This window comes from Cervus canadensis, chromosome 22 (genome assembly GCF_019320065.1).
Source record: "Cervus canadensis isolate Bull #8, Minnesota chromosome 22, ASM1932006v1, whole genome shotgun sequence".
Classification (NCBI taxonomy): domain Eukaryota; kingdom Metazoa; phylum Chordata; class Mammalia; order Artiodactyla; family Cervidae; genus Cervus; species Cervus canadensis.
Window position 1 is genome coordinate 10,210,858 of NC_057407.1, and position 18,260 is coordinate 10,229,117.

The 18,260-nt window shown below is 52.2% G+C and overlaps 2 protein-coding genes and 1 long non-coding RNA gene across 4 annotated transcripts in view; 1 reads left to right on the top strand and 2 right to left on the bottom strand.

The window, feature by feature from the left end:
- Nucleotides 1-768: 768 nt before the first annotated feature.
- On the bottom strand, nucleotides 769-11,761 carry MON1A (MON1 homolog A, secretory trafficking associated). The gene is made up of 6 exons (XM_043443119.1): nucleotides 11,488-11,761; nucleotides 5,608-5,747; nucleotides 3,869-4,354; nucleotides 2,101-2,866; nucleotides 1,161-1,308; nucleotides 769-1,068 (listed from the first exon to the last, which is right to left on the bottom strand). Exons 2-6 carry the CDS (start codon nucleotides 5,732-5,734, stop codon nucleotides 928-930), a joined length of 1,668 nt encoding a protein of 555 aa, XP_043299054.1. The 5' UTR covers nucleotides 5,735-5,747; nucleotides 11,488-11,761; the 3' UTR covers nucleotides 769-927.
- Nucleotides 11,762-12,412: 651 nt separating this feature from the next.
- Nucleotides 12,413-17,193, bottom strand: LOC122424235. The gene is made up of 3 exons (XR_006264364.1): nucleotides 15,945-17,193; nucleotides 15,687-15,833; nucleotides 12,413-14,288 (listed from the first exon to the last, which is right to left on the bottom strand). It is a non-coding gene; the product is annotated as an uncharacterized LOC122424235 (long non-coding RNA).
- Nucleotides 17,194-17,268: 75 nt separating this feature from the next.
- The window catches only part of RBM6 (RNA binding motif protein 6), a 99,652-nt gene continuing 98,660 nt past the window's right edge, over nucleotides 17,269-18,260 (top strand). Inside the window, exon 1 of one of the 2 annotated variants that reach the window (XM_043441773.1) lies at nucleotides 17,269-17,430. The gene's annotated coding sequence lies outside the window, so the exon portion shown is untranslated. Of the gene's footprint in view, nucleotides 17,431-17,775; nucleotides 17,980-18,260 lie in introns of those variants that run through there. The other variant, XM_043441776.1, reaches the window with a different exon arrangement.

Below are 18,260 nucleotides of genomic sequence, written 5' to 3' on the forward strand. Positions count from 1 at the left end.
CTCCTACCACAGAGGTCAGCTGGGTCTTCTTTCAGGTTCTCCAGCTTACTCTTGAGGCCACCCTGAGGAATGTGCTGGCTGGAGGTAGGGGAGCTGAGGTGGACAGCCTTCATGGGGAAGCCTAAGCTGGGAGTTTTCCCAGAGGCCTACAGCTGCAGCGAGGCTGGACTCTGACTTTGCTTGTGCTTAACACTAGGTCACCTCCCCAAGGGCTCCCAGCCATGCCAGGGCTCAGACCCTCCCCCCTTGGCTGTCCCCGTCTCACTTGGTGCAGCCCCTGCTGAACAACAGCAGCCCCTTAAGCAGAGCGTTGGCCAGGGCTCCCAGGTGGTTAGGTAGTCTTTCGGGGCACACAACTGGGGATCCCACCAAGGAGTGACAGGAGAGGCACCAGGGGCTCAGACTGGAGGTGGGGTGGGGCTTCGCAGGGGGTTGGGGGGGGAAGCCATCGGGGTCCCAGAGAACTCTTTACATGTGGCAGGACTCCAGCTGAATGAAAACAGCCCAGTCCAGGGGCAGACTCTGAGCACATGTGATGCTCTGCAAGGGAGGGGTAAGAGAGGCTCAGATGTGCATGTGCTAAAGTAACTATATTCCAATAAACATTTTTTTAAAAATAATAAAATCAAATAAAATAATAAGAGAATTCTATTAAAAATGTGCATGTGCCCCTGTATATGGGGAAGCACGGGCAGGGCTTAGGGAGGAGGATCCAGGGTTTGTATCTGAGTGAGAAAGGATGAATGAAGGAACCAGTGACAAGGCCCCTCAGTGTCTTCCCCAAAGCACTTTAATGCACACACCACCCCACAGTTGCTGCCTGCTGCAGCGGGGGGAGGGGGAGCAGAGAGGCCAGTGCCACCTGGAGGCTCTCACAGCTTCCACAGCCTGGTATGCCTAGGAGGGCTACGCCCACATACATTCTCATCAGTACGTGAGGGGCGTGAGGATGAAGAGGCGGTCTTCCTCTTTGCGGATCCAGCGCATGAGTTTATGGATGGCACTGACGGCCGACGCCTTGGTCCCCAGGGGGCTGTAGCACATGTAGAGCTCAAAGGCGCCCGTCACCTGGAGGAGGGGGCACAGGGTGGTCATCCAGGTTGTCTAATGACCTCGCCCAGGACCCCAAGGCAGCCTAGCCCACCCCACGGCCACCTTACCCAGGCCAGGAGGTTCTCGTTGGGGCCGGTGTAGTAGATCGTCTTCAGGGGGCGGGAGGCATTGTGGGCTCGGCTATGCAGGTACTGGTAGAGGCCTAGCAGCCGCTCCTGCTCCTCTTCACTGTCGTACGGGGCCTCAATCTCAGGGCTGGAGATGGGGGAGTGGGTTTGCAAAGGAATGACTCCCACTGGCTTCTCTGGAAATCCAGAAATGCCTATTCCTAGCCAGGGAGACCCCACCATGTGTCCTACCCTCCAGATACCATCCCACCCACGGCCAAGCCACTGTCTCCTCCCTGCTGAAGACCGCCCAGGACAGGGGTGGGGTGGGGTGGGGGTGGGGGGGGTGGGCCCACGGGGGTGGGGGTGGGGGTGGGGGTGGGGGTGGGCCCACCCAGACTGGAGCCCTCTTCTCCCCTCACCCCCAAGTTCATGGCAGCTTTGGGGAACCTCCCTGTGGAGAAGCCAATCCGAGTTTAGGTGTCCTAGAGAGAGTGACAGGACAGGAGGAAACTGAGTTGGGAATCCTCTGGACCCAAAAGGGGGTAACAGGAGGATAGAAGAGGCCTCATTGGGCCCCAGCCGTTCTGTTGGAGGAAGTGGAGGAGTCCTGCCTGCCCGGCTGGACCAAACTGACCCCTAAAGCAGAGTAGCTCCAGGGCCAGCGACCCAGGAGACCTCGGTGCAAGCTTCCTTCCCCGGGTGAATTGGGTATTTCAAGGCCTTCTGGGAAATGAATGAAGTAGAGAGGTCTAGGCTGATGGAGAGTAGGGTGATAGGGGGTGGGGTTCCCTAGGGTCAGAGTCAGACAGACACAGCAAGTCGGCTCATTCCCAGAGGGGTCGTCAGCTTCAGGACTGCATCAGGGCTCAGGCCCAACCGGCGCCCGCTCCCCACGCCCCTGCCTCCCTCCAGCAGCGCCCCCAAGGCCCTCCCTCACCTGGTGAAGAGTCCTGAGCTCTTTGACTTATAGAGGAAGTGGCGCAGGTCAGGGACGCCCACCTGGGCAACGCTGTAGTGGGGCGTGCGCACTGCCTCCCTGAGCGCCAGATGCGCCCCGCGCTTCCGCAGGCGCTCCTGAAAGCGGCGGCGGCAGTCAGAGACGGCAAAGAAGTCCTCGCGGTCGGTGGAGACGAGCAGCAGGCAGAGATCCGTGTCAGGTTCCAGGTAAGAGATGTGTGCGTGGAAGAAGCCGGCTGCGTTGAATTTGGGCAGGCACACTGGCGTCCAGGCCTCGCCCTCGCGGAAGGACGAGGAAGAACTTATGAGGTTGAAGAGCAGGTGCAGGTCGATGGGATGCAAGAATTGGTCCTTGCGGCGCACAAGGGCCACGAGCTGGTTGCGCGCCAGCAGGATGGAGAAGACCAGGCTGCGGGCGCGCGCCTGCTGCAGGCTGGCACTCACCACGTCGCGCACCGCCGCCGCCAGGGGCAGGCAGCGCGCCGCCCCCATCAGAAAACTGGGGTCTCGTGCCATGAGCTGCAGCAGGTTGTCCGTGATGCGCTCGGAGCCCGAGAGCAGGCGCCGAAGGTCATAGTTCTGCTTCTGCTGGAAGATGTGGCTCAGCTGCGCGCCCGTCAGCAGGCTTAGGATCTGGTAGTAGATGTAGAGCAATTCCTGAGCCAGTTCTTGCGCCGACTGCCGCGTGCGGGCCACCGCCACCAGCACCAGTGGGCTCCGGCGCACGAACACTACCTTGTAGCCATCTGATGGGGTGGATGGATGGGGGTGGCATCAGCTTCAGCCCCTTTCCCGGGAAAGCCCTCCCGGATTGGCCTGGCCCAGTACCCTCAGAGCCCCGCTTTCTCGGCTGGAGCTTGTCACTTTCCTCTGCGCGCGTGCGTGCGTGCGTGCGTGCGTGCGTGCGTGCGTGCGTGCGTGTGTGCGTGTGTGTGTGTGTACTGAGTCGCTTCAGTCGTGTCTGACTCTTGCGACCCCATGGACTGTAGCCAGCCAGGTTCTTCTGTCCATAGGATTTTTCAGGCAAGAATACTGGAGTGGTTTGCCATTTCCTTCTCCAGGGGATCTTCCTAACTCAGGAATCCAACCCAGGTCTCCTGCACTGCAGGCAGATTCTTTACTGACTGAGCTACCAGGGCGTCAGCTTCATAGACTGGGACCACCTAAAACGCAGGAAGCACTTCAGGACAGTGTGTTTACACATTCTTGGGATTTCCCTGGTAGTCCAGTGGTTAAGATTCTGCCCTTCCACTGCAGAGGACTTGGGTTCCATCCCTGGTTGGGGAACTAAGATCCCATATGCCCTACAGTGTGCCAAAAAAAGAAATTAATTTTTAATAAATTAAAATGAAAATAGAAAAAAAGGCATAAAAATTGAAAGAACAACATTTTTTTTTTTTAATTAAAAGAAACCCCTCAAAGAAACAAACAAAACCCACACTTTCTTGGGCTAAGTTAAGTGGCAAGAGCTGGGTGGACTCAAGACCTGCGATTTTTTGGTCACCTCCCCAGGATTCTTGCTCTAAGGGCAAAGTCCATGTGCAAACCACCTTTGAACCTCACAACAGCTCTATGAGGCAGTCAGTGTTGTTTCCCTGTGTTCCCAGATGAGGACCTGGGGCTCACTGAGGTGGAGGGACTTGGTCACACAGTATATCCCAGCCCTCTAGTCCCTGGGGGTCCAAAACCTGCTGTGAATGAACTGTGTGGCCAGGGAGACCTCCCAGCACCCCCTCCAGGGGGCTCACCTGCATGGATGGAACGGATGGCATTCTTGTCAGCCTCTAGGAAGGACACCAGGGCCACCATGACACCCATGGTGCTGGAAAGTGCCTCCTCGGACCCGTAGCGGGAGTACACAGGCTTCCCCGCCTCACTCAGCACAAAGACATGCTTCTGGTGCCGTCGCCAGGCCTCGGCAGCCTCTTCCTCATCCCCTTCGCCAGCGCCGTCCCTTGGGGGCTCTGTGGCAGGTCGCCTGGCCGCCCCTGGGGACTCTGGCCAGTCCTCAGAGCTTCCTGGAAGCATCTCCTCCTGCAGGTCTCGGGCGACACCCGTCAGCTGGGTGCTCAACTCACTGAAGTCCTGGCTGATCTGACGCATGTCTGTAGCCAGAGGTGGGGGACCCCCGGCACCCTCCTTGGGGCTCTCCCCAGAAGCTGCCCCATCCTCTGATTCAGTCAGGTCCTCGTAGGAACGGGCATGGACAAACATGGCACCCTCCTGTCCGGCACCTGCCAGCCAAAAGCACTGGAGCTTAGAGTGGTACCTGCTGGCCCACCGACTTACCAGCACGGCGCCCCATACAGTACTCTAGCTTGACTGCCTGTCATGATGAGGCAAGCCACTGCTCCCTCCGCTGTAGTCTGCTACAAGTCATGTGACTTACAGCTCATTGGTCTCCTCCCATCACACTGGGAGTAAGACCCAAAGCCCTCCAGGCTGAGATGGTGGCTGGTATCTACCTGTCCCTCTCTCATCTCACAGTCCCTCGCCCTCTGCTCTTTGAATACCCTCACCTACCTCAGGGCCTTTGCATCTCCTGTTCCCTCTGCCAGGAAGCCTCTCCCACCTCCTCCCAGGCCAGCTCTCCCATCACACTTCAGCTCTCAGCAAAGATGTTAGTTGTCATCTGACCCCTAGCCCCAAGCACTCTATCATATACCCCCTCCTTGACTTCTCATGGGGCACCTATCAGCTATTGCCCTTCTCCACAACTGCAGTGGAGTTCCCCCTCAAGGGCAGGAATCTGGTTGTTCATCACTGTGCCCAGTATCTCACCCTGTGTGTGGAATACCCGCTGTGTTCAGTGAATCTCTCTCCTTGGGAGATGCCTCCCCAAGCCCATGCAGGGACCCATGGCTCTGAACCCCCTCCAGTGGAATGCTCTCACTAGCCTGCAGCTCCTCCAAGGCAGAGACCAGGTTGATCTTCCTTTACTGAGGTTTTTTTTTTTCTGGTACAGAAGAGTTCAAGAGTTAAGTTTTGAGTCTCTATTATGAATTCAGCACTGTACCAGGCATCAGGGTACCACAAAGGTACCCACAGCTCTGTGCTCAAAGAGCTCCCGATCTTGTGGATGAGAGAGATGGGCAACACCTAGACACGTAAATACAATCCCGATAAAACTAGTATGTGCACAGTGTGGTCAGAGCAGGCCTCTCTTGTGAGGAGATCTCACTTAAGGTGAGAGCTGAGGGAGGCAGAGGGAGCCAGGGAGGGACCTGCAGACCCAGGAAAGAGGAGGAAAGCCCACATGGGCAGTCAGACTGCACAGGGCAAATGGCACAACATGAAGTGGAGAGGAAGGCCAGAAGTGGACTGAGCCTGGATCCCTCTAGTATCCCCAGCTCATGACAAATAGCCAGTGAGGGAGTGAAGACATGCATGAATGAGTAGGAGCAAAAGAGTGGCTGGGAATCGAGACTGCCCAGGAGGCTGCTCTGGCTGTGAGCTGGCTGGGGCTGCCTGAGGACCCTGCCTGTACCTGGCTCCATCCCCTGGGCCAGTCCTGGCGTGGGGCTCTCTGCTCTGTCCACATTCTGCCCATCGGAAGGCGCCAACGTGCCATCGGGGCCTTCGCTGCTTCTCTTCCTCTGCATGTCAGCGGCCATCCTTTGGGCTCTCCTGTGGAGCAAACAAAGGCATCATTGAGGGCAAGGTGCTCGTGGCAGGGGTCACTCACAATTAACTGTGGTTGAGTACAGAAAAGTACCCCTCACCAGGACCCAGGTAACTCAGACCTCTAGGGAATGAGTTCTGAATATGCCCTTCGAAAAAAGTGTGCCCTTCTTTTTATGATTATGAAAGGAAGAACACAGGATATCTATTCACTGTAGAAAACTTGGAAAATAGAAAAAAAAAAAAGGAATGTCACCACTGCCCCACCATTCAGGGTCTCTCACTGTTCACATTTTAGTATATTTCTTTCTAGTCTTTTAAAAAAATTTTTTTATTAAAAAAAAAATTTATTTATTTGTCCATGCCCTGTGCCATGTGAGATCTAGATCCCTGACCGGGGATCGAACCCATGCCCCCTGCATTGGAAGCACAGAGTCCTAACCATTGGACTAAACATTGGGAATTCCCTCTACTCTTTTTTAAAACAATGAATATAAAATGTTAGTTGTTTATTTATTTATCTACAAACTGATACTAGCAGCTAACCCCCCTGAATGCCACAGTAGCATGCTAAGTTTATGTGGACTTTTATCTAATCCTTATCACTCCTCTCTGACAGGCACTCTTGTCAGGCTAGCTTTACAGATGAAGGAACTGAGGCTGAGAGAGTGTAAGCACTCAATGTCACGACAGGAAAGAAGCGCTGGAGGTGGGAACTGAAACCATTCTGTATCCTGATATTTTCCCTGATACATCCTACCATGAATACTTCTCAATTCAAAACCGATCAGTTTCTTTTGATATTTAAGCGCTAACAAAGAAGTGAGTCAGAGCAAGCCGGCTTGTCTTCAGGCCTGAGCCTTGTTTTTCCACTTGCGTTTTGTATCTATTGAATCTGGCACCAGGGCTCCCCTTTCCAGTCAAAACCAGCTACGGACATGTGGGTCCTCAGTGCCCATTTGATGGACACTGAGGACAGATGCAGCCTGGTCCCTCAGTCCTCCTGCAGCCTCAGAGTCAGGGGGATGTGGCTGAGAGCGGATGTCAGGGTTAACGAAGTTGGGTGGGCTCACTGAGGCTCAGCCTCTATGGCCCTGAATGACAGGCTGAAGGGTCTTCATTTGGCAGGCAACATACCATCTACAGGAGACAGGTTCCATCTGAGGCATTGACCCTTTAGGGGAGACAGATCTGGCTGGCTGGGCTAGAAGGGCAGCAGAGATCAGCCAGGGACTCACGAGGTAGGCACTGCAGGCAGGCCCGGGGCCTGGGCAGGGTTGGTGTCAGTGTGAGCACACTGCCTCTGCCTCTCCTGGGGCAGAGTCCACAGGGAATAACTGAGACTTGTCCCTTTACTAGCTCTGTCACCTTGGGCAAATGACCCCAGCCTGAGTCTGGCATGAAGTAGGTGCTCAAAAACTTTCATGAAAAGAGTGATTTCAGGGACGCAGCATCACCATCACTAGCATTGGTGTATCTCCAGCTTATCTGTGTCTCAGACCTCTCTCTCTGACCAACCTCTTGACCCAAAGAACTGATTTTCAAGCTCTTCTTCTTGTCATCTTTGTGGTAAGCCACGGGATCCTTTCTTCAAATTAATCTTTTACAGAAATTCAATGTGCAGGACAGACTGACAGGGAGGCAGGGGCCAGAGACTGGCCTGATGGCCACTCCCACACTGCTCCTGGAGCACCACGGACTAAGAGGGGGGACCACTGGCCAACAGCATCACCCCATACAGAGTGTGCTCTGAGTAACCATCAAAGGAAGTTTCTTTGGGAGAACATCTACTTTTGGGGATTTTCTAGGCCCATCCAAGCCTGTCCACCAGGACAATCAAGAGTGATGGTTCCCAGCGAGGGTCAGAGCCCAGAAGACCAAGATGTTGGCCACCTTGTTTGACAAAAGGCCAGAGTAACTAAGAAGCTGCATGGCCTCAACAGAAACCTGGGGAGGCGTCCAGAAAGGTCTCCTTTGAAACTGAGACCAAGAGAAGCAAGCCAAAACAGGCCAAAACAGCCACCGCAACACCACAGAGCCCGGGGCAGTGGATGGAAAGGCAACTAGAGCATGTCCAGGTCTTGAGCAAGAAGACACAGCCTATACCGGGGAACCCTGTAGACCATTTTTCCACGAGCTAACTTAAAAGTCAGCGTGGGGTCTGCATTGTTGTATAAAGAGAGTGACTGCAGACAGATGAGTCTGTCCAGATGCAGGCGGAGGGGAAGCCAGGGCTTTTGGACCTGGCTCCGTAGATGGAGACCTAGACTGGGATGTGCCTTTTTCTAAGGAGAGGGTCCAGAAGCATTGCTTTAAGCGCACATGCCCCGCGTTTCTATGTGTACTCACTTGCCCACTCCCCAAGTCAATACCTTCACATCATCTCTCTTCTCAAGCTTCCATCATCTTCTCCCATGCTCACTCTCGGCTCTATCAGTGAGAACCTTCCTTCTAGTTCACTGAGGAAACTGAAGTCACAAAGAGAAATTCCAAGATGCCCACCACCAAGGAAACTGAAGTCACAAAGAGAAATTCCAAGATGCCCACCACCACCTCACCTTACCTGCCAGACTCTGCCTTCCTTCTTCTTGCTGAAGGAGAGCTATCCTGGCTTCACTGAGGGCTAACGCCTCCACTCCAGCCTATCTCACCCACCCAAGCATATGGCTTCAGCAGCTGTCGCCTCCCCCTCAGATCATCAGTGTTCCCTTCTTCCCTATTCATCAGCAATAGACTGTATTTCAATTTTAAAAAAAAAAGTTAAATGACAAAAAAAAATAAGTGGGCAACAGATACAAAGTTATTGATTGCGGACAGAATGTCCAACTTTCATGAAACAGATTACTGATGTTCAGGGAGAACCACCCGCAATCAGAATCTGACCACATCTCATCACCTCCACCACTACCACACTGGTCCAAGCCAACATGATCTCTCTGGCAGATGGTTGCCACGGTCTTCTAACTAGCCTCCCCACTTCTGTCCTTGCCCTTGGAGAGTCTGTCCTTCTCACAGTCCATAAAGTGATTGGTTTGAAACAGAAGTCAGGCCATGTAATTTCTTTGCTCACAACTCTTTAACAGTCATACCTGACCCAGTGACAAAGCCAGCTTCTTCACAGTGGTGCACAAGAACCACTGTCCACACGTGCTTCCCCAGACTACCACCCCCAAGCACTTCTTCGACCTCATCTCCTATTCTTGCCCCTACTCACTCTGCTTCAACCCAGCTTCACTGACTTCATGGCTTTCCTTAAGTATAATGTAGCTTCCCTGGTGGCTCAGCAGTAAAGAATCTGCCTGCCAATGCAGAAGACGCGGGTTCTATCCCTGGATTGGGAAGATTGCCTGGAGAAGGAAATGGAAACCCACTCTAGTGTTCTTGCCTAGAAAATCCCATGGACAGAGGAGCCTGGTGGACTATAATCCATGCGGGTCACAAAGAGTCCGACAAAATTTTGTGACTAAACAGCAACAACAAGTATAGTGTAAACGTAATTCCTGAGTATTCTTTCACTTCAGAACTTCGCTCTTGCTGAACTTTCTAGTATATGTGCTGCCGAAGCGAGCACTCTTGCTGAACTTTCTGCATGGACCATACTGCGCAACTTTTTCTCCTGCCCCCCGCCTCACCTATTTCACTACTTGGGCAAATATCTACATGAGTCACTCTGTCACTTCCTGTGGGTTGATACTCAAGAGGTACCTTATCAGAGAGGTTTTCCCAGAATATCCTGGATTCTTATTTCCCTAGCCCTATTTTTTTTTTCTACATCGAAGGTCACCCCGTGAGCTATCACAAAATGTCAGCTCCATAGGCAGGAGGATTTTAATTAACACTTGTCAGATAAATAACTTTGGAAGGGAGAAGGTGAAAGATCCTCAAAAAACACCAGCTCCCATGTAGCCTCAGGAGACTCCAGCCTGTGGGGAAGACTTGTACTCAGTGTTCGGGGAAAAAATGGCTCTGGAGTCGGAGGGACCAGGATTAACCTGACTTGATTTTATAAGTTTCAGCTTTCTTACCTATGAAATGAGGATGATGATAGCATTGATTCACTGGGTTGTGTGAGGATTAAATGAGATAAGGCATGTAATTCGGTTACTCTGAGACAGAGTAGGCATGTACACACTCAGCTATCTTTAGCATATCATGATTATTCTTAGTTAACATTCTGACCGTGTGCACCTGCACTTATACACAGGTCCAGTGGTCTCTGGAATATAAATTAGTTCTTAGAGATTGCTCATCCAGAGTCAGGCCTTCAGTGAACAGGCCTGGGAAAATGTGCTTCTGACCTCATGAAGCTAGGTGGGCTCTGACCTGAAATGACCCATCTGTGATGCTGGGAGAAAGAGATGCCTTTGGGCCTAGGGCTGGGATTTCCTCCAGGCTCACTGGTTCTCCATCCTCAAGTGGTGGGACAGACCATTGGTTCTCTGCTGCTCCCAGAAATCTCTCCCAAGTTGAACTCCTTTCCACCACATGCTCTTCCCACTGACCCCACTGGACTTCAGGTAACTGAGCTGAGTACCAGCATAGCTGAGTACTACTCAACATGGTACCTGAATGGAGTGAGGGCAGGGTCAGCTGGCTGGGGCTAGTGTACACCTCATTCCTAACAGTTCCCCAACCACTTGAGATCATGCAGTACCTCAAGATCTCCAAGGCCAATCTGGGGATCCAGTCAAAAGCCCTGAAGAAACAAACAGTTCTCTGGACATTTAACACAGGAAAAAACTAAGCAGAGAGGGTGGATGACTCACAGCAAACCCCACCCCAAACCCTATTGGAGCCATAACCTGTGTGGCAGAAGCTCCTGGGTTGCTGAAGCAGTTAAATAAGAGAGGTCTCTTGGAAATAGTCTCAGAGTCTCCCATGGGGCCCCTTCTCTGGAGGCCTCTCCAGAAGCCCCCAGGGCTTGCCATTTTCCCCAGTAGCGCTCTGCTGTGCCTTTGAGCAATGTCACCAAACAAGTTAGCTCAATGAGTCCTTCTGGTATGCCTCCCTCCTCTAGCTGCCTGGTCTGGAGAGTGGGAGGGCCTGGCAAGAACCCTTCCCTATTGGCTCCCTAGCACTCTTGCTCCCTCTTCCTGCTTAGATAGTGCCCTAATCTGCCTTGATGCTTGGGAAGTGGGCTGTCTGGGACGATGGTGCCAGGGTGCTTGGATGTGTGGCAGACAGGGTCCAGGTCAGGCTCTGCTGTAGCTGCTTCAGCAGGAAGTCTACTCCATGGTGAGAGTATAGCCTGGTACTTGCCACTGCTGGTGGCCACTCCCCTCTCTGACAAAGGCTTCTCACCCTCTCGCAGCAAACTCGAGTCCAGAAAGGGGTGGCTCACCAGGTACAAGAGGCAGCTTGGTTATCTGAGCCAGGGCACCCGTGAGAGCAAAGTCCCAAGCCGCAAGACACCTTCAGGAGCTGCCTGCTCACCCCACAGTCAACCTCTGCCAATCTCTGAGAGTACTCTGCCCAGCCGAATCTGTGTGCGTTAAGTGTGGGCGGGTACTCCTTGGCCACTGCCCACTATAGGACTTTGCCCTTCCAGCCAAAGGAAGAGCTCCAGGCCTCGCTTTTGTATTCCCCAGCTGGGAACCGGCTAAGGGACCCTAGAGAGACCCAGTCCTCCTACCGCAAATAGCAACGTAGACGGTAGGGGCCCCGTCTTCAAGCCCCTCCCTCCAAAGATGACAGCTCTCCAGACTCTCGGCACCCCCAGGCCACGTGGGTTGGCAGTCGGACTCACCTGTTTCTCGGGGAAGGGGGTAGGGGAACACACAGATTGCCGGTCACTGCCCTCTGCCGGACCCCCGGGAGGGCACGGGTATCCGGCCGGGCCCCGACTGATGGCTCAGGTTCGCAGGACCACGGCCCCCTGCGGACGCAGACATGGCCACGGCGCAGGCCACCACTCCCTCCCACCGCCCCTTGCCGATTGCCGGTTCAGGAAGACAGCACTCGCCGGCCTCTCGCGGAGGAGGCCCGGCTCCAGTCGCTGGGCCTGGTCCTGCCCGCCCCTGGTGTGCATTATGGGAAATGTAGTCCGCAGTGCACGGCTGCCGCGGGGCGGGGAGGGTCGCGGGTCTGGGCAGGGGCCGGGGCGGGGCCTGACCCAGGACAGGGGTGGCCGCACCCCGCTCCGCCTTCTGCAGGGTCCCAGCCAAGCCCAGGCACCTCCCCAAACCCAAAGCCCGGGGTGGACCGCAAGCCCAAACTCCCCAGCCCCTGTGCCTGAGCCAACAAGAGGTTTACTTCGAGGAAAAGAGACTTTCTTTCCTCCCTAGCGTAGTTTCCTCCACTAATTGTGGAAGGACAGTGCAAGTTTGGGGGCTGGATAAATGTCATAAGTGAGCCCGGCCACACTGGCTGTAAAGGATGTGTAGGCACACGGTTTGACGTTAAAAGGACATCTTTTCAATCACATTTTAATATATGAGTCTCTAGAATGGTAGTTCTCAATTCTGTACACAGAATGACCCGGAGAACTTAAAACACACAAATGCCTGGAACTTTTGATTTAATTGGATTGGGATGGACTCACACATCCATATCTTTTTTAAAAACTTCCTGGGTGATTTGCCAGGGTAAGGAAACTCTCCTACGAACATTTGTAATTTCCCAGATGCAAAGTGATTAAAAAAACAAAAAAGGACAACATAAAGATTTCCCAACAATTTTATTTTTGGAGAGTACTTTAAAGAAATCAAATTAGGGATTAACAACGATACTACTCATGTGTCTCTGAAGCAATTAAATTACTTAATAGCCTCATGGTTAATTCACCCAACAGTTTAGGGATGAAGGAAAAAGTCCGAAGTCACTCCTCTGATTATCCCTGTTGCTCCAAGCACCCTAATGCAAGTGTCCTGTCTCCATCTCAGTCCTACACTGGAACTGGGGGAGCCCTGCCCCCCGGGCTTTTCTCACAGTCTTAGACAGCTGCCATTTTGAGCCCACATCCAAAACTGGACTGTGACGGGCACTGTGACAAAGCTGTGGCCTCTTACGAGAGATGGCTTTGCTCAGGGCTATTAAACCCATGCACGCAGTTTAAGGGAAGCGTTCTCCCCCCTTTCAGTTAAGAATATGTGAGAAAATGCCCGATTCCTTAACTATCTGTTCCCCTGGAAAGGAAAGAAGAGGCGTCTTTCCAAGTCTTCACAGGTCACTCAGTAATTTTTCTCCTCATTGGCTCAGGAGGACAGGCTTCCTCCCTTAAAGTAGGTATCACTGATATAGTTTTACTCTCATTAATCCTGCCATATTACAAGAGTATAAGCCAAGAAGATCTCATAGTCTCTGATTTGAACAGAAATATGCTGACTACATTCCATTAACCAGAAGTTGCAGCCCATAGAATTGATCCCCAAAGAAGACAAATTTAAAGATTTCTAACATACCCAACCAACCACAACCGTCTCCGTGTGACCTCAGGGTTTCTTTGAGTCTCACTCTTGCTTTCAAGCACATCAGCTCTATCAGATAGAACCACTGTCACTTGGAAGTATTGTAGCTCCTTAGCCAAGCAAGTGACCATATACCCCATGAGCGTCTAACACTTGAGCGTACGTCACTCAATGGACTTCCCTAGCGGTCCAGTGGCTAAGATTCTGAGCTCCCAATGTAGGGAGCCCAGGTTCAATCCCTGGTTAGGGAACTAGATACCACATGCTGAAACTAAAGATCCTGCATACTGCAACAAAGATCAAAGATCCATGTGCCACGACTAAGAACTGGCACAGTCAAATAAAATAAACAGATATTAAAAATATAATTCTCTTAAAAAAAAAGCCTCTGTTGTAATCTACCTATTGACCTATATTTGACTATTGGGACAACCCTTCCTAAATGTCACTTTTGCTGATAGAATTACAAAGAAATAAATCTAGGTCTTTTGGGATAATAGCACTTGTCAATTCTGTGATGGCTCTGTGGCACTGTATGACACTGCTTTAAGCCTTGGGCTTGGCCACAAACACCAGGCTACCCTGCACATCCAGGTCAGGGGCTCCTTAAAATCTCAGCTTTCTGTTTTGTCCAGGCCTGTGATTTGCATGGACCCAGTGTGTCATCTCTACAGCAGCAGTAATGAGGACTAGTTGTAAGTAACTAAGTGTTACCCGCTCAGTTATATCTGACTCTTTGCGACCCTATGGACCACAGCCCACCAGGCTCCTCTGTCCATGGAATTCACCAGGCAAGAATACTGGAGTGGGTTGCCATTCCTCTCTCCAGGGGATCTTCCCCACCCAGGGATCAAACCTGGCCCTCCCGCATTGCAGGCAGATTCTTAACCATCTGAGTCACCAGGAGGAAGCACAAAGGTAAAAGACCTCTGTTCTTCCACAGATTCCCTTTTTTTTTTTTTCCCGTAACTGGAGTGGACATTTCAGAACCTGAGGTGCTGTGAAGAGGTTGCAGCTGAAGTGAAAAGGCCCGATTGTATACAGAGGCTGAGATCTGTTCCAGCCCTGTTGCTGTCTTGCTGGTGTGACTCAGGGCAAATTCTTCAATGACTCTTGCAGCATCTTCAGCAGTTTCCCCCTCCTACAAACACAAGATTATATAATACGAAGTATTCTGAACTAATAATAAGAATAGCAGTCCTTTCCTGTAAATTTCAAAGAGGTTTTCCTTCCTGCCTTTATTGCTTTTGCAGTTCCTGGTAAAGCAACTGTCTCTCCTAATCTGCTGGAAAATTTCATCTGTTGTCCTTGTATCATCTATATCTGTCGTCCTTGTATCATCTATATCTCTCCTGGTTCCTGTCTCTCATTCTAACATTTGATCAAGTCTCTGCTTTCAGTGTTGAAGAGTCATGGCCCCAAGTGTGATCAAGGCAGCAATGAACCACAGGCAGCAGAGCGGCCTTCCTCTTTGCTGGGTTCATCTGTGTGAGAATTTTAGGGGCTGAAAGTGAGCCAACCCACCTCTACAACTGGATGTTGTACTCTCCATTCTGGATGAGGGCGCTGTTCTGGATCAGCTCTTCTAAACAGTTCATACTTTTTGGTCTTAGGTAGTATTAACAGCCTTACAAGTACTATGGGCCAGTGTACGTTAAAAACAAAACAAAACAAAAAACAACCAGATGCTTCCTCTGAAAACCCTCCATTATCACCCTAAGGAAAAGGGGAAAGTTGTCAAGAGCATGAGCCCTGGAGTAGGACTGACCTGAGTTGGAATCCCCCCACCTTCTACTTTCGAGCTGCAGCAAGTTAATCTTTCTGGGCTTTGGTTTCCATAACTACAAAAGGGGATATCATATGGTTACTCTGAAGATTACATGAGATAATGAAGGGTCAGCACAAGGCCAGGAGCAAAGTTGTGATGAAGGGTTGCAATTATTATTGCCCAAGGAGAGTGGGCATAGGCAAAAATAATTAGTTCCTTCATATGTTTACCTCTTGGAAGGACAAAGTACTATCTGATAAAGGACAGATCCACCAATAATGGCCCAGTTTGGGAAGCAAAGTTCTGTGTAGGTGTTCTTCCTCTTCCCTGAAACCTGTTAGTGCTGGTGTGCCCCAGGACTCAGGGCTGAACTCTGCTCTCCAGTCTGTAACTCACTCCTTCATTCGCAAAGCCATCTCATCCAGGCCCAAGGCTTTAGGTACCAGCAGCAGTGATGTTTATACCTCTCAGATTTGCATCTCTAACCCTGACCTTTACTTTGAACTCTAGGCAAATGTAGCCACTTGCCAACTCCACAGCTTGTCTCAGTTCAGTTCAGTTCAGTCGCTCAGTCATGTCCAACTCTTTGCGACCCCATGAATTGCAGCACACCAGGCCTCCCTGTCCATCACCAACTCCCGTAGTTTACTCAAACTCATGTCTATCAAGTTGGTGATACCATCCAACCATCTCATCCTCTGTAGTCCCCTTCTCCTCCTGCCCCCAATCCCTCCCAGCATCAGGGTCTACTAGGCATCAAAAACAACCTACCGAAAACTGAGCTGCTCCTCTTCCTGCCAAAATTGCTCTTCCCACATTCTTCCATCTTTCCAGGCAGTCTCTTAACCAGCTGGCCTGCTTCTGCCCTTTTCACCTTCAGCCTATTCTCCACACAGAAGCCAGAGGGATCCTATTTACCTGGAAATCATGATATTATTCTGTTTAGAGCCTCCCAACAGCTTTCCATCTCCCTCCTTACGGAAACCAACTCCTTTGAGCAGAGACCATATATCTTGTTTAGTTTGTCACCTGTCTTCGATAGCCATTCCCACTCCCATCGCCACCAGAGCAGCAAAGTTTATCAGCCTTGTTCAAGCTCCTGTAACGCCAGCACCGGATCCAGTGCCTGGCACAGAGCAGGTGCTTCATGAAGTTCTTGAATGAATGACTTCCAGACAAGGTGCCTGAAAAGTGGAAAAGTAACTTTAAGGACTACTTAACCCAACAATCTCTTTTCTCTACAGATAAGGATTACTTTATTTTAGAATAATTTATAGGCTTTTCTTGCAGCAGACTTCTTCGATTCCATGATGTTGAATTCAGGCTCTATAATCAGGTTACCTTCCCTGAGGGGCCACTGTCTGAGGATACTGGGTAGCTGGAATCAGCAAGCATTTCAACAATGTACAATCCACTTGGAAGCTTGGAGCTGGCCATTTGAAGAACATTAGCTGTGAGAAGATTCTGGACGTGAGCTGCACACTGAAAGCTGTGCTGCCCCGTTTCCCACATTGTTGATCTGCAGATACCTTCCAGTTCCTCTGGGACCTTGCTCAAATCACTCTTGGCCAGATTTATGGCCCGTGAGCTAGCAAGGCCTCCTGGAAACTGAGTGAAATTTCCTTTATAGGTAGCGCTACTAAACCTTTAAGACAGATGATACCCACCAGTGTATCTGTGAATAGCACTGAAGATTAAATCAGATAATGAAGGGTCAGCACAAGGCCAGGAGCAGAGTTGTGATGAAGGGTTGCAATTATTATTGCCCAAAGAGAGTGGGCATAAGGCAAAAATAATTAGTTCCTTCATATGTTTACCTCTTTGAAGGACAAATTACTACTACCCACCAGTGATATTCTTGAGCTGGGAATGCCTAATTTGAAAACCCATCAGAAGGAAAAGAGGACGAGCGAGTGATTACTGCTCCTCTATCTTATGGGAGGGTCGGGAGCCAGGCTCTTGTGTGGGCCACAAACTCCTGCCCCGGAAGGCTTAGGGCGGAAAAGGCTCCCTTCCATTTCCTTCACATTAACGGAGAATAGGTCCTTTTTAAGCTAGGCAGGCCAAGGTCCTGTCCGCACTCTGGCGGGGAGCAAATCTCGAGAAAGCCAAGCCACCCACAGACTGCACGCTTTGCTCACACTCGAAAGAGCGAAAGAAGACGAGCGGCGGTGGGCTAAGGGCCAAACCACAACCCCCAGCAGGCCCAGCGGACCGGGGCCGGGAAGCGCACCCTCCCATTGGACGTGGGCAATAGCGTGCCCCCACTCCCCGCCCCCGCAGGCAAGCACACACCCCCGCCCCGCCCCCGGCCCCCGCGCAGGGTATGCCGGGAGTGGAGTCGGCGCAATCCGCCGCTGTATACTCCATCTCCCGGCGGGCCGAGCGCTAAAGGCGGCGGCGCCTTTGTGGAGGCAGCGGCCCGGCGCGGAGGAAGTTCCGGTCTCCGCGACGCTGGGTCTGTGGCGGCGGCTGAGGATTAGGAGGAGCGGGCCGCGGAGGCCGCGCTGCCTCGGTAAGGGCTTGGGGTGGTAGAGAGGGCGTGAGGGAGCCAGCGGGGAAGTGGCCGGCCTGCCAGGCCTCTCTGGACGTCGCGGGCCCGCGCGGCCTGGAAGCTGCGGCTTCGGTGTCGCGGGGCGGCCGCGGCCTCGCTCAGGAAGAAGAGAGCCAAGTGGCGGTGTGGTGAGGGAGGCGCCGCCCACGGGAGGAACGCCCCAGAACGGTCGCGGGCCCGGGGCGGGGCTCGGCCTGGCGGTGGAATTACCGGTCCCGTCTCGGGGCGGCCGGCTTCGGGGGTCCGTGGCTGGCGCGTGGTTGCGGTTGGGTGCTCTTGGTCCGAGGGGCTGCAGGCAGGCGGCCCTTTCTTCCTCCTTTTTTCCCCTGCATTTGCAGGAATCTGATCCAATTGTGAGGCATCGCTCGAGAGGGAGTTTTTCTTGTGCTTAGCACGTAGCTTCGCCCTCAGACTTGGACAGACCGGAGTGGGCTCGGCCGGACAACAGGGCGCGAGAGCTCGGAGCCCAGCGCGCCGGGCTGTAGAACCTGGATCCCGGGGAGTGGTCTGGTGGGTCCTGTGCCAGTTGGGCGAATGTGGGAGGACAGGGTTATTTCCTCGTATTATGCACTCTTTAGGTTCCTTTTAGTGGTGTATCAATAAGTCTGTTTTTCTCTTAACTTTAGAATTGATCTTGTGCTACTGGGCTTAACTCTGGGCGTGCTTTTTTTTTTTTTTAAATAAAGGAAAGGGTCTTGTTTTGTAGGGTGCATAAACTGTAAGGGTAATTGTAATTCTTGCGCATTCTAGGTTTGCTTGTGAACGTCAGAGTTGCGGGATCTAGGTGGAGT

What these genes read in the sequence shown, in the direction of transcription:
- MON1A (XM_043443119.1), bottom strand. Translation starts at nt 5,734, where the DNA reads ATGGCCGCTGACATGCAGAGGAAGAGAAGCAGCGAAGGCCCCGATGGC. An exon ending in CATCCGTTCCATCCATGCAG is followed by an intron (nt 2,867 to 3,868) that starts GTGAGCCCCCTG and finishes CCACCCCATCAG; the next exon opens with ATGGCTACAAGGTAGTGTTC. An exon ending in AGCTCAGGACTCTTCACCAG is followed by an intron (nt 1,309 to 2,100) that starts GTGAGGGAGGGC and finishes CCCCATCTCCAG; the next exon opens with CCCTGAGATTGAGGCCCCGT.